This window comes from Colobus angolensis, unplaced genomic scaffold (assembly GCF_000951035.1).
Source record: "Colobus angolensis palliatus isolate OR3802 unplaced genomic scaffold, Cang.pa_1.0 Scaffold380, whole genome shotgun sequence".
Taxonomy (NCBI): domain Eukaryota; kingdom Metazoa; phylum Chordata; class Mammalia; order Primates; family Cercopithecidae; genus Colobus; species Colobus angolensis.
In genome coordinates this window covers 2,077,029-2,091,519 of record NW_012117155.1, presented here as the reverse complement: position 1 = coordinate 2,091,519, position 14,491 = coordinate 2,077,029, and the positions used below count along the sequence as shown (strand labels likewise).

Sequence of the window (14,491 nt, the reverse complement as noted above, 5' to 3'; positions counted from 1 at the left end):
TTTGCCAAGGGCCAAGTTCCTGCATGCTAGAAATAGCTACTATCTCGATGGTGCAAGGTGGGAGGTTAAAAAGGGTCATTGGAAGGTCTTAAGGGCCATTCTTGTGCTACCACAACTTCAGCCCAGAGGGTGACTGTCGCTTCTTTCTTTGACGGCCTCCAAAGAAGAAGCCTTGGTTTCTTGGTTGTTAGAGGAACATACCTATGGGTGGATCATGCCCTTTAGTAGAGACAATGACTGAGCAAGAAAATGAGGAGCTTATCTTCCCCTATGTACTTGGCCACCCACAGAGGCCCAGCCAGCCCTACCCTCATGGGCCCAGGAGCTTACAACAGCAGGATTCTACCTTTACCTTCCCCCTGGCTTCCAACCCAGGTAATCTGTGATTCAGAAAAGCCTTTCATCAGTGCTGATTTGGGGGTTCTGGACAGATCCCGGTAGGACCCAAGGCAGCTACTTAGAACAAAGAGTATCCCTTTGAAATCATCTTAGGCAAAATTATTTTTGAATTTGGGCATCTGAGATGGGAAGAAAAAAGGGGAAGGGGTTGTAGATTGAGATTTGCTTTAATCATATAAATAAATGGTGAAGTTTTTAAAGTAACTGCTATTTTTGCCCATCCCACCTAGATGACAGCTTCTGAGCCCCTCTCACAGGTCTCGAGAGGTCATGCAAGTCCTCCCACCCCAACCTTTCAAAGGCGAGCCATAGCCCGAGGAGCACCCAGTGAAATTATGCTGTATCTGCCTCATCACCCAAAGCCAGAGTGGGCAGAGTACTGCCTGGTGAGCCCTGGTGAAGATGGCCTCTCAGGCCCTACAGAGATGACTTCTGATGACTGCCAGCCAGCAGAGGCCCCTCTTGGGGACATTGGAAGCAACCACAGAGACCCACACCCCATCTGGGGGAAGGACAGGAGCTGGCCAGGTCAAGAGCTATCTCCCTTGGCTGGAGAAGACCGGGAAAAAGGGAGTACTGGAGCCGGGAAGGAAGAAGAGGGAGTGCCAGCGCTGGCAAAGGAGAAGTTGGGCCTAAAGAAGTTAGTCCTCACTCAGGAGCAGAAGACCATGTTGTTGGATTGGAATGACTCCATCCCTGAGAGTGTGCACCTCAAAACCAGGGAGCGACTTTCTCAGAAAAGTGCTGAGAATGGTAGAGGAGGCCGTGTGCTAAAACCAGTCCACCCCTTGCTGCTCCCTAGGGCAGAAAGAGAGCCCCTGCCAACCCAGAGGGGGGCTCAGGAGAAGATGGGGACCCCCGCGGAACAAGCTCAAGGGGAGCGAAGCGTGCCTCCACCCAAGTCCCCACTGCGGCTCATAGCCAATGCCATCCGAAGGTCTCTAGAGCCCCTTCTTTCCAACTCTGAAGGCGGGAAGAAGGCTTGGGCCAAACAAGAATCCAAAACGTTGCCCGCACAGGCCTGCACTCACTCATCCAGCCTTCGGAAAACCAATTCCAATAAAGACAGGGACCAGCATTCCCCTGGGAGAAACCGGCCCTCAGCCTTTAGCCCTCCTGACCCTGTCCTCCGCACCCATAGTTTGCCCAATCGGCCATCCAAGATCTTTCCTGCACTTAGGTCCCCACCCTGTAGCAAGGTTGAAGATGTCCCCACACTCCTCGAGAAAGTGAGTTTGCAAGAGACCTTCCCAGATGCTTCTAAGCCTCCGAAGAAAAAAATCTCACTTTTTTCCTCCCTCAGACTCAAAGACAAATCTTTTGAGAGTTTCCTCCAAGAATCCAGACAAAGAAAGGACATCAGGGACCTCTTTGGCAGCCCCAAGACGAAGGTGCTGCCTGAAGACAGTGCGCAGGCCCCAGAGAAACTGCAGCAGCCTTTCAAAAGCACCTCCCTGCGCCAGGCAGCCCCAGCCCCTCCCCCCCCTCCTCCTCCTCCTCTTACAGCAGGAGGTGCAGGTAAGTGGCTCTGTCCTGATAAATGTCTGCACTTCATGCTGGGCAGTTAGTTATCTTCATTGCGTTGACAAGCAGGCATCTTTCACTTCGTTTTGCTTCTCAAATACTAACAAAAGTAGGAAAACCCTAAAGGTGAAAAATTTGAAAAAATCTGAAAAAATTAGTTTTGATATTATAGAAGGTGTTGAAAAGAGAGACCAATCAAGTATAACCCTACTACCACTTTCTCACTTATTTTCTTTCTTTCCATAGGAATATTTTTTAGTAAGTTGTACATAAAATTTTGTATCTTTTTTTTTTTTTTTTTGAGACAGAGTCTCACTCTGTCACCCAGGCTGGAGTGCAGTGGCATGATCCCAGCTCACTGCAACCTCTGTCTCCCAGGTTCAAGTGATTCTCGTGCCTCAGCCTCCCAAGTAGCTGGGATTACAGATGTGTGTCACCACGCCCAGCTAATTTTTGTATTTTTGGTAGAGATGGGGTTTTACCATGTTGGCCAGGCTGGTCTTAAACTTCCGGCCTCAGGTGATCCACCCACCTCAGCTTCCCAAAGCGTTGGGATTACAGGCATGAGCCACCATGCCCAGCCTCTGTTTGTTTGTTTGTTTGTTTTTAGAGAGAAAGGGTCTTTCTCTGTCACCCAAGCTGGAGAGCAGTGGTCTGATCATGGCTCATTGCAGCCCCAAACTCCTGGACTGAAGCACCTGGCTAATTTTTTATTTTTTGTGGAGATGGAGTCTCAATATGTTACCCAGGCTGGTCTCAAACTCGTGGCCTCAAGCAATCCTCTCACCTTGACCTCCCAAAGTGTCGGGTTACATGTGTGAGCCACCATGCCTAGCCAAAAATTTTGTATCATTTAGAAGTCAACATTATATCATAGATATTATGGCAATTACCATGTAGTATGCATTAATGTGATTTAATTGAATATCCTGTCTGGTGGGTATGTTATTTAATGAACTATTATCTTATTGTTTAACTTGTATTTGTATATATGTTATATATGCATATATTTATATTTTATATATGGTGTTGAATGAACATCTTTATGCATATGTTTTTCCCTTTAAACTCCTAGCCTAAACACTTATGCATATTTGCTTACCAATGAAAATGTAGGCTTTTAAAATAATCTAAACCTGATTAAAATTTTTAAATTCTAAAATTAATATATCAAATAATCAGAGTAATCCAACAATATGGAAATATCTAATAAAAAGTAAAATGTATTATCTCATCCCCTCTCCTCCTTGCCAAAGTTTTAGTCTATTCCCTTAGAGTTCAGCTAAACATTCACACAAGTTCTTTTTGTTGTTGATACTTGTTTGACTGCTTTGAACAAACTGTGATCCTACCATCCCTATTGTTGATCAACTTTGTTTTTCTTTTTTCCTAAAAAGCCTTTTTATTTTCTTATTTAACTTTTATTTTGAAACATTAGTTTTCAAGTAATATATTATTTCTCTTTGGCAGTACCTTAATCAAACAGCTATATGGATTAACAAGAGATTTTATTTTCAGCCAGGTTCACGATAAGCATGGACAGGCTGAAGTATAGCTCTTACACATGCATAACAAATTAATAAACTATTAAACTTTTAAATAAATTAAATAGATTATTTAATAAACTATTAAAAATGCATAACACATTAAATTTTATGATGTGTGACATAAGGGTATATAGACACCTACAGAACTCTCCACTCCACATTAAAAGAATATACATTCTTCTCAGCACCACATCGCACTTATTCCAAAATTGACCACATAGTTGGAAGTAAAGCACTCCTCAGCAAAAGTAAAAGAACAGAAATTATAACGAACTGTCTCTCAGACTACAGTGCAATCAAACTAGAACTCAGGATATTCCCTTATGTCACACATCATAAAATTTAATGTGTTATGCATTTTTTGATAATATATTTGCATGGTTCAAAATCAAAGGGTACAAAAGGTTCAAAATAAAAAGTCCTCTTTCCCTTCCTTGTCCCTGAGCAATCCAGGTCCTATCCTGGTGACATTGTCATCAGTTTCTTAGGCATTCCTGCAGACAGAATTTATGAATGTAAGAGCAAATTTACATATTATATTTTTTCTTTTTTAACACAAATGATAGCATGGCAGCATGCTGTGTGCACTCTTTTTGAACTTTTCATTTTATTTTGGAGCTCATTCCATATTAGTACATAAAGCACTTTCTTCTTTGTTTTATAGCTGTACAGTATCCCACTGTGTAGATGTAACATAATTGATGTAGCCAGCAAAGTTTAAGTAATTTCAAATCTTTGGCTGTTGCAAACAGTGGTACAACAATTAACTGAGAACTTAGGCCATTAAGCATATGTGTGAATTTATCTCTAGGATAAATTCTTAGAAGTGGAAATGCTGGAGCAAAAGATATGTGAATCGGGAATTTTGATAGATATTGTCAACTTGTCCTTCATCACAGTGTGCTTGTTCACATTCCCAGCAGCAAAGTATGAAAACTCGATTTCTACATTTGCACTAACTGGTGTGTTACTGATCTGATGGTGAAATATAGATCTTGGAGTGGTTTGAGTTTCATTTTTTGTTTAATAAGGTGATTGAGCATCTTTTTATATGTTGAGGAGCCATTTGCATCTTCTTTTCTGTGACCAGTTGATTCCATCCTTTGTCCAGTTTTCTAATGGTTTGTTGGGTTTTTCTTAATAATACATAGGGATTCTTTATCAAAAGGGAAACTTAGCCCTTTTTTGTAATGATGCAAATTACAAGTATTTTTTTTTTACCAGTTTCTTGTTTGTGCTTGACTTTATTTATAGTGGCTTTTCTTAAGTAAAATTTCTAACTTCATATAGTAGTTTGAAACATTTTTATTGTATGGCTTCTGGGTTTTGTACAGTAGTTAGAAAGAGCTTCTTCCAAGTTTGTAGAAGAAATTTCTCACAGTTTCTTCTAGTCTTCTTGATTGTTTTCAATATTTTAACATTTAGGTATTTACATCAAGAAATTTTCCTAGTATAAAATGTGAGCTATAGATTCAGCCTTACTTTTTAGATGTTTCCCTGGCTATCCTAAAAAATTAGTGAATAATCTCTCTTTTCCTCTCTTATGTGAGATGACACATTTATCACATTTATCACATATAAGATTCCTGAACTTGGACTTATTTCCACACTATCTATTATATTCAATTTAGTTGTCTGTTATATGTCAATACCACACTGTTTTAAATATCTAATTTTATGTATTTACATATTTTTTTTATTTTAGGTATTTTGCTATCTGGTAGGAAGAGTATTCCCATTATTGATTTTCTTTTTCTAAAATTTCCTGACTCTTCTTGCTCGTTTGATATTCTATATGAACTTAGTATAGGCTTGTCTATCTACCAAAAAAAAGTCCTGTGAATACTCTTATGGGATTGAGTTAAATTTATAAGTAATTTGGCAAGAACTTACAAAATTATGGTATGAGTTATCTTTCCATTTGTTCATGTCTTTTTTGTGACCCTCAGGAATATTTTATACTTTAGAGCATATAGATCTAGCATAATCATTAATTTTATCAATAGATATATTAGTTTTTGTTGCTATTGTCAATATTTTCCAGTTTATCTTTCTACTGTTGTTTGTATATATGAAAGTTATTGATTTTTGTGTAGTAATTTTGTACTCATCCGTTTTATTACATTCTCTTTGTTGTAAAAGTTTTTCAGTGGAGTCCCCTGAGTTCCCCCATATATACAAACATAACAACTGCAAATTATACCTTTACTTTTTGCTTTTAAATTGTATACCTCTTATTTATCTTGTCTCCCTGGTTTCTTTTGTTTCTAGAATCTCCAGAACAATGTTAAATAAAAGTAGTCATAATTATTTCCTTAATATATTCCTACTCATAATGAGAATGCTGCTGGTATTTTTCCCATTTAAGCATGATAACTGGCTTCTGGGATGACTGAGATATATTTTATCATTTTGAGGAAATAGCCATCTAGTTCTATTTTAATGAGAGTATTTTTAATCACAGATGGATGCTGAATTTTGTCAAATGTCTTTTCAGCATCTTTTGAGATGTCTGATTTTTTCTTCTTAATTTGATTAATATTATGAAATATATAGTAGATTTATGGATATTGAACCATCCTTGCACTGCTGAGATAAATACCACTTGGTCATGATGTGTTATTACTTTGTCTTATTACTTTACATGATGTCTTATTACTTTTTGATTTTGTTTGATAATTTAACATTTTGGATTAAATTCATAGGTAATATTGGCCTACAGTTCATTGATACACATTTATATGATTTCTGTATGTGCTAATTACAATAAGTTAGGGTAAATGTATTTTCCTGCTTTGCTTAGCATGGAGAGCTACATTCATTTATATTCATCAGAAAATAGTATGACTTCCTTGCCTTGGAACAGACTGGGAATGTACAGAATGGAATTAGCTTGGAGTTAGTCAGCTCTGGAAGTAGTGCCTGCACCTCTCTTAGAAGAGTTTTGTGTTTCTCTCAAATCTTCTTAGGTCAGTATCCTAAGAAAGTAAAGATTTTACCTAACCTATCAGATTAGACCCATCAGTCTTTTTTTTATTTTTATTTTTATTTATTTGTTTGTTTATTTATTTATTTATTTATTTTTTGAGACGGAGTCTTGCTCTGCCACCCAGGCTGGAGTGCAGTGGCCGGATCTCAGCTCACTGCAAGCTCCGGCTCCCGGGTTTACGCCATTCTCCTGCCTCAGCCTCCCAAGTAGCTGGGACTACAGGCGCCTGCCTCATCGCCCAGCTAGTTTTTTTGTATTTTTTAGTAGAGACGGGGTTTCACCATATTAGCCAGGATGGTCTCGATCTCCTGACCTCGTGATCCACCTGTCTTGGCCTCCCAAAGTGCTGGAATTACAGGCTTGAGCCACCGCGCCCGGCCCAGTCTTTTTTTTTAATTTCCTTGCTCAGTTCACCAAACACACACTCACATATATGCACTGACACTGTTGCCTCCACATTGAACTTGGGAGTGCACACTTCCATGCAATGGAGAGAGAAAACAGTATCATGCTCATTCAAATTGAAGTACCTAACATTTATTATCATTTGAATAAGAGCCAGGCTGAAGTTATTTAATTTGTTTGTATTTTTACAAGACAACTTTCCAATTAAATTAATGGTGTACATAAACTTATCGGCGTATTTGAATGACTTGGAGTCCTAAACTAATTTCAGGTACTTATCAGTGGTCATTTTATAGAAACAATTTTAATGCTAGTTATCATTCTTGTGTATAAAGAACATGCTCTGAGAACCTTCTTTAATTTTTTGCATAGACATTTTTATTGCAGTATTACATGCATACAGTAACATCCACAAATGTTAAGCCTACAGCTGATGAATTTTTGCAAAGTGCGCATTTGTGTAATTTTCTCTGAGATCAAGCTATAGAATGTTATCAGCATCCAAAAGACTCCCTCATGGTTTCTCCCCATTATATGCCTTGCCCAACAAAGGTACTTATCATCTGCCTCTTATCATCTTAGATTACTCTTGCAGGTTTTGTTTTGTTTTACTTCACAAAAATTGAATCATTCAGTAATGTGGTAGGCAGAATTCTAAAAGGACCCCATGCTTCCTTCTCCCTAGTATGCTTGCTGTGTAGAATCTAGTCATCTGGACTGGGCACAGTGGCTCACAAATTTAATCCCAGCACTTTGGGAGGCTGAGGCAGGTGAATCACCTGAGGTCAGGAGTTCAAGACCAGCCTGGCCAACATGGCGAAACTCCATCTCTACTAAAAATACAAAAATTATCTGGGCATGGTGGCAGGCACTGTAATCCCAGCTACTCAGGAGGCTGAGGCAGGAGAATTGATTGAACCCAGGAGGCAGAGTTTGCAGTGAACTGAGATCACACCATTGCACGCCAGCCTGGGCAACAAGAGCAAAACTCCATCTCAAAAAAAAAAAAAATCTAGTCCTCTGGAATATGGTGGGAACATAAATATGATGGATTTCATTTCATCCCGTGATGAAGTTAGGGGATTATGCAAATATAATTAAGCTCCAAAACAATTCACTTTGAGTTAATCAAAAGAGAGATTGTCCTGGGTAGGCCTAACTCAATCAGGTGAGCCCTTAACAAGGACTTCCTGAAGTCAGAGACTGGATTCAAAGCTTGAGAGAGATATGGTCCTCCTGGCCTTGAAGAAGTAGTAAATTTGCCATGGTATAGGAGGACCTATGAACAAGAGGCCTCTAGGAGCTGAGACTGACCTCCAGCTGACAAGCAGCAAGAAAACAGACCCTGTGCCCTCCAACCACTAGGAACCGAATTCTGCCAACAAAGTGAATGTGCTTGGAAGAGGACCCTGAGCTATAGATGAGACCTGCAGCCCAGGTGACACTTTAATTGCAGCCTTGTAAGACCCTGAGCAAAGTGCCCCATTGAGCCATGCCTGGACTTCCAACCTACAGAACTGTAAGATAATAAAAGGGTGTTGTTGTAAACCTGCCAAACTGGTGGGAATTGGTTCCACAACAATAGAAAAACCCATATAAGTATATACTCTTTTGTGCCTGGCTTCTTTCATTAAACATTCTGTATTAGTCCATTTTCACACTGCTGATAAAGACATACCTGAGACTGGGAAGAAGATGAAGTTTAATTGGACTTACAGTTCCACATGGCTGGGGAGGCCTCAGAATCATGGCAGGAGGCAAAAGGCACTTCTTACGTGGCAGTGGCAAGAGAAAATGAGGAAGATGAAAAAGCATAAACCGCTAATAAAACCATCTCATAAGACTTATTCACTATCACGAGAATAGCACAGGAAAGACTGGCCCCCATGATTCAATTACCCATCCCTGGGTCCGTCCCACAACACATGGGAATTCTGGGAGATACAATTCAAGTTGAGATTTGGATGGGTACACAGCCAAACCGTATCACATTCTTTGGGGGGTATTTATCCATGTTGTTATGTGCAGAAGTGATTTGTTCTTTTCCATTGCTCCATTCTATTCCATTGTATGACTACGTGCCTTCTGGTTTTGGGTATTGAGGTTGTTTTCAGTTGTTTTGATTGTGAATAATGCTGCTTTGAGCATACGTATGCATTTTTGGTGCACGTATGTACTTGTGTCTGTTGTATTTTTGGTGCACTTATACGTGTGTATTTTTGGTGCACATATGTACTTGTGTCTGTTGAGTATTGCCAAAGATAAATAAAGCTAGACACTGGTTAAAACGGTAAGGGCAGATTTTAATCAGTAACATGCTATTGCAATAAGGTAGAGGTTCCAGTGTAAACTGAGCTCAACTTCAATTTCTACAGAAGCAACTGAGTGTTTTATAGGGAGAAGGAGGGCGTAGGGAGGTGGTCAAGCTGGGGCTCAGTAGAGTCAGGGAAGTGAAAAATCACAAAGGGCTGGTGAGTGGCCATGTGGATTAGGCCAGCTGCATCTGTTAGCTGGCAGCTGACAAAGCCAGAATTCTGTCTTTCCACAGAGACTGGGAGACAATGGCCCCCTGATGATTACATTTCAAAGGAATGGCTTATCAGGTCCTTGAGAAAGACACTCCTGAGTTGTAGGAGATATGCATATGTCTCAAAGGGACAGAGGAAGGATTCACGGTTGTAAGCTTTTTATTTAATAAATGTTCTGAGAACGAGTGACAGTGGTGCCTGTCATCACGGGTTGGCTAAAACAAGCAGTCCATTATTTTGGCAACCTTAAGTTTTCTTAGGGAGGCACTTCAAGGGAGGTTATGGCCATCTTAGTGATTGGATCTTGAGCTTTCAGAAACTATGTTAGTGTTTGTTTAAGCCTTTCAATGTGGAGAGAAAAGGGATGGACAAAATCACTATGTCGAGAGTGTTCTTTTCATAGGCCAAGGTGAGGCCTAGTTAAGAAGAGCATCAGAGGAGCCTGGCTCGGGTTTGGTTAAGAAAAGAACATTAGCATATACCTGGGAGTGAAATTGCTACGTCACAGGGTAGGTATGTATGATAGTTTTAGTAGATACTATCAAACAGTTTTGCAAAGTGATTGTACCAATGTATATACTCTCAGCAAGGAATGAGAGCTCCCCTTGCTCCACATCCTTGTCAACACTTGATAGTCTCCACTTTGTTTTGTTTTGCTGATATTTTTATTTTTACAGGTGTACAGTGGTATCTCATTATGGTGTTAATTTGCATTTACCTGATAATGATTTTGTATAACTTTTCACACGCTTATTTAGATATTCTTCTGTATGAAGTCTCTAGTGAAGTCTTTTGCCCATACTTTTATTGTGTTGTCTTCTACTCTTTGGCTCCCTTTTTCACTCTCTAATGTTGTCTTTGAATAAACAGAAGTACTTTTTTTTAAGAGACAGTGTCTCTAATAAAAGCCTGGGAATGCAGTGGCACAATTGTAATGCACAGAAGCCTCAAACTTTTGGCTTCAAGCAATCCCCCACTTTGACCTCCCAAGTAGCAGGGATTACAGGCAATGCCACTGCACCTGGCCAGAAGTATTTATTTAAATAAAGCCAAACTTACCAATGCTTTCTGTATTAGTTCTCACACTGCTATGAGGAAATACCTGACACTGGATAATTTATAAAGGAAAGCAATTTAATCGAATCACAGTTCCACATTGCCAGGGAGGCCTCAGGAAATTTACAATCATGGTGGAAAACACCTCTTCACAAGGCAGCAGGACAGAGTGAGTGCAAGTAGGGGAAATGCCAGACGCTTATAAAACCATCAGGTCTGTGAGACTCACTCATTATCACAAAAACAGCATGAGGGAAACTGCCTCCATGATTCAATTACCTCCACCAGGTCCCACCCTTGATACATGGGGATTATGGAGATTACAATTCAAGGTGAGATTTGGGTGGGGACATGGAGCCAAACAATATCACTTTCCTTTATTGCTGTTAACGTTTGCATCCTGTTTATGAAATCTTTCCCTACTCCAAGGTCATGTAGATGTTCTCTCTTACCTTCTAGAACTGTGCTGTCCAAATACAGTAGCCACTATTTCATACTTGAGTTGTAGCTAGTGTGAATGAGGAACTGAATTTTTAATTTTTAAAATTTTAATTAATTTAAATTTAAAAACTGAAGCAGTGTAAAATGGCTTTCTATTAAACACAACTTTATTTGATAGGGGTACATTTCACTTTAACCATTTAAATGTATCATCTGAACAGAGACATACTATAAGTGTAAAATATGCATCGGATTCTGAAGACTTAGTGTGAATGAAATAATGTAAAACATCTCACTAATCATTCTTGGCTCAGTGCAGTGGCTCATGCCAAATGATGCTGCATAGCTTTTCACATGCTTATTTAGATATTCTTCTGTAAGAAGTCTCTATTGAAGTCTTTTGCCCATGCTTTTATTGTGTTATTAGCCCTTTCGTCATTGATTTGTAATCTGTATTGATTCTGGATATAAGTCCTTTGTCAGGTATATGCACTTTGAGAGGCTGAGCAAGAGGATTGCTTGAGTCCAGGAGTTCAAGACCAGTCTGGGCAACATAAGGAAACCCTGTCTCTATAAAAACTGAACACATTAGCCAGACATGTTGACACATGCTCATAGTCCCACCTACTCGGCAGGTGGGACGATCACTTAAGACCAGGAGATCGAGGTTCAGTGAGCCACGATTGCACCACTGCACTCCAGCCTGGGCAAGAGATCAATACTGGTCACAAACCAATAAACAAATAAAGAAATAAAACAAGTTGAAATGATAAAATTTTTGGCCGGGCGCGGTGGCTCAAGACTGTAAGTAATCCCAGCACTTTGGGAGGCCGAGACAGGCGGATCACGAGGTCAGGAGATCGAGACCATCCTAGCTAACACGGTGAACCCCTGTCTCTACTAAAAAATACAAAAAACTAGCCGGGCGAGGTGGCGGGCGCCTGTAGTCCCAGCTACTCAGGAGGCTGAGGCAGGAGAATGGCGTAAACCCGGGAGGCGGAGCTTGCAGTGAGCTGAGATCCGGCCACTGACTCCGTCTCAAAAAAAAAAAAAAAGATAAGATTTTTGAAATTGGAGGTAAATAAAATATATTAAAATTAATTTTATTTTTTAAATATTTTTAATGTGGCTATTAGAAAATTTTAAATTATATGCATGACTTTTATTATAATTCTATTGGACAACACTGTTACAGAAGCCTTATTATTTTTCCTTTCACAGTCATATCTATGATGAAACTAGGATAGATTTTTGGATATTCTGTGAGGTTAGATTAAGGTTTACTTTCTTCCATGTTGTTATCCAATCAATTAACCAGCATTTATTAAAAAGGCCATTCTTAAACAAGGCATGTGGCTCACACCTGTAATCCCAGCACTTTGGGAGGCTGAGGCGGGCAGATCACCTGAGGTCGACAGTTTGAGACCAGCCTGACCAATGTGGAGAAATCCCATCTCTACTAAAAATACAAAACAAATTAGCCGGGCGTGCTGGTGCATGCCTGTAATCCCAGCTACTTAGGAGGCTGAGGCAGGAGAATCACTTGAATTCGGGAGGCCGAGGTTGCGGTGAGCCAAGATTGCACCATTGCTCTCCAGCCTGGGCAACAAGAGTGAAACTCTGTCTCAAAAAGAAAAAAAAAAAGAAAACACACACACACACAGAGAGAGAGAGAGAAAAAAAATTATTCTCCTCCCACTGATTACAGTGACAGTTTTGTTATAAATTAGGCAGCCTGTTTTGGGGCCTTGTTTTCTGTTTCGCTGGTTGGTTTGTCTGACCTTGTTCCCATATCACACTGTTTTCATTATGTGGTTTTATAATAAATCATCGTAGTCTAGAGTAAATCCTTCACTTTGTCCTTCTTCAACATTGCCTTAGTATTATTAGCCTTTTGCATTGCCAAGTGACTTATGGAATGATTTCATCAATTTCTACAACATTTGCTGGGAATTTGAATGGGACTGTATTGAATCTACAGCTAAATTTGGGGAGAATTAACATCTTTGCAATACAGTAGTTTCCCCCTTATTTGCAGGGGGTACGTTCCAAGACCCCCAGTGGATACCTGAAACCATGGATAATACTGTATTAGTGCATTCTCACACTGCTATTAAATATACTACCCAAGACTGGGTAACTTATGAAGGAAAAAAGGTTTAATTGACTCACAGTTCCGCGTGGCTGGGGAGGCCTCAGGAAACGTACGATCATGGCAGAAAGGGAGGCAGGCGCATCTTACATGGTGGCAGGCAAGAGAAAGCATGTGTGAGAAGCAAAGTGGGAAGACCCCCTTAAATAACTATCAGATCTCGTGAGAATTCACTATCATGAGAACAGCATAGGGGAGACCACTCGCATAATCCAATCACTGATTACAGGTCCTTCCTTTGACACTTGGAGATTAGAATTTGAGATGAGATTTGGGTGGGAACACAGAGCCAAACCATATCATTGTATTTACTACACTTTTTTATTGTACATACATGCCTATGATAAAATTTAACTTATAAATTACCACAGTAAGAAATTAACAACTAATGATGGAATCATTATAACAATATACTGTAATAAAAGTTATGTGCCTGTGATCTAGCTCTCACAAAATATCTTACTGTAGTGTACACGCCTATTTTTTGACCACAGTCAACTGTGGATAACTGAAACTGAGGAAAGTGAAACTGTGAACATGGGGTACTACTATAGCAAGTCTTCAAATCCATGGACATGATACATCCCTGAATTTACTGAGGTCTTCAATTTTTCTTAATGTCTTGTAGTTGTGGAGACCTTGTACAATTTTCATTAGATGTTTTCCCAGGCATGTGGGGTTTTTTAAATGTGGATTTAAGTGATATGGTTTTTAATTGATTAAAGACATTTGATAGCTTTAGAATATTGAGTCTTCCCATCCAAGAACACCCTATAGCCCTCTATTTAGTCAGATTTTTAAAAATTATTTACATTTTATAGTTTTGTTCATAAAGATATTTTGCATTTCTGAAGGTTTATTTCTAGATAGTCATTTTTCTTGCTTATAACACACAAAAGAAAAATACTCATAAATATAGAACTTTTCAAAAATTGAACACACACATGTAATAGGAGCTAGATGAAGGCATAACATTACCAGAACCCCAAAAGTCCTGTGTTTCTTTCAGTCGCTAATCCCGCACGGCTACCATCTGCCATGAGGGTAACTGCTGATTTCTAACAGTATTCATTAGGTAAATGTAACCTTTTCTTTCTGGTTTATTTGATTCAACATTGTTTTTATGAGATTTATCCTCATTGTTTCTTGTGGCCATATTATTCTCCTGGTAAACTATATTTCATTGTGGGAATATACTGTGATTTATCTGTCAGTTCTGTGATTGACTATATGGTCATTTAGGTAGGAAAACAATTGAATTCTACTCTACCAAACTCTAATTTGTTATTGAGGTATAATTTACATGCCATAAAATTTACCCTTTTAAAGTGTCCAGTTCCAGCCGGGCGCGGTGGCTCAACCCTGTAATGCCAGCACTTTGGGAGGCCGAGACGGGCGGATCACGAGGTCAGGAGATCGAGACCATCCTGGCTAACACGGTGAAACCCCG

General features: G+C 39.5%; 1 protein-coding gene across 1 annotated transcript in view; it reads left to right on the top strand.

Annotated features, from left to right (window-relative positions):
- The window catches only part of MICALCL (MICAL C-terminal like), a 73,153-nt gene that overhangs the window by 12,215 nt on the left and 46,447 nt on the right, over nucleotides 1–14,491 (top strand). The window contains exon 4 of the mRNA XM_011954272.1: nucleotides 630–1,917. Coding sequence (XP_011809662.1) covers nucleotides 630–1,917 — 1,288 coding nt within the window. The remainder of the gene's footprint in view (nucleotides 1–629; nucleotides 1,918–14,491) is intronic.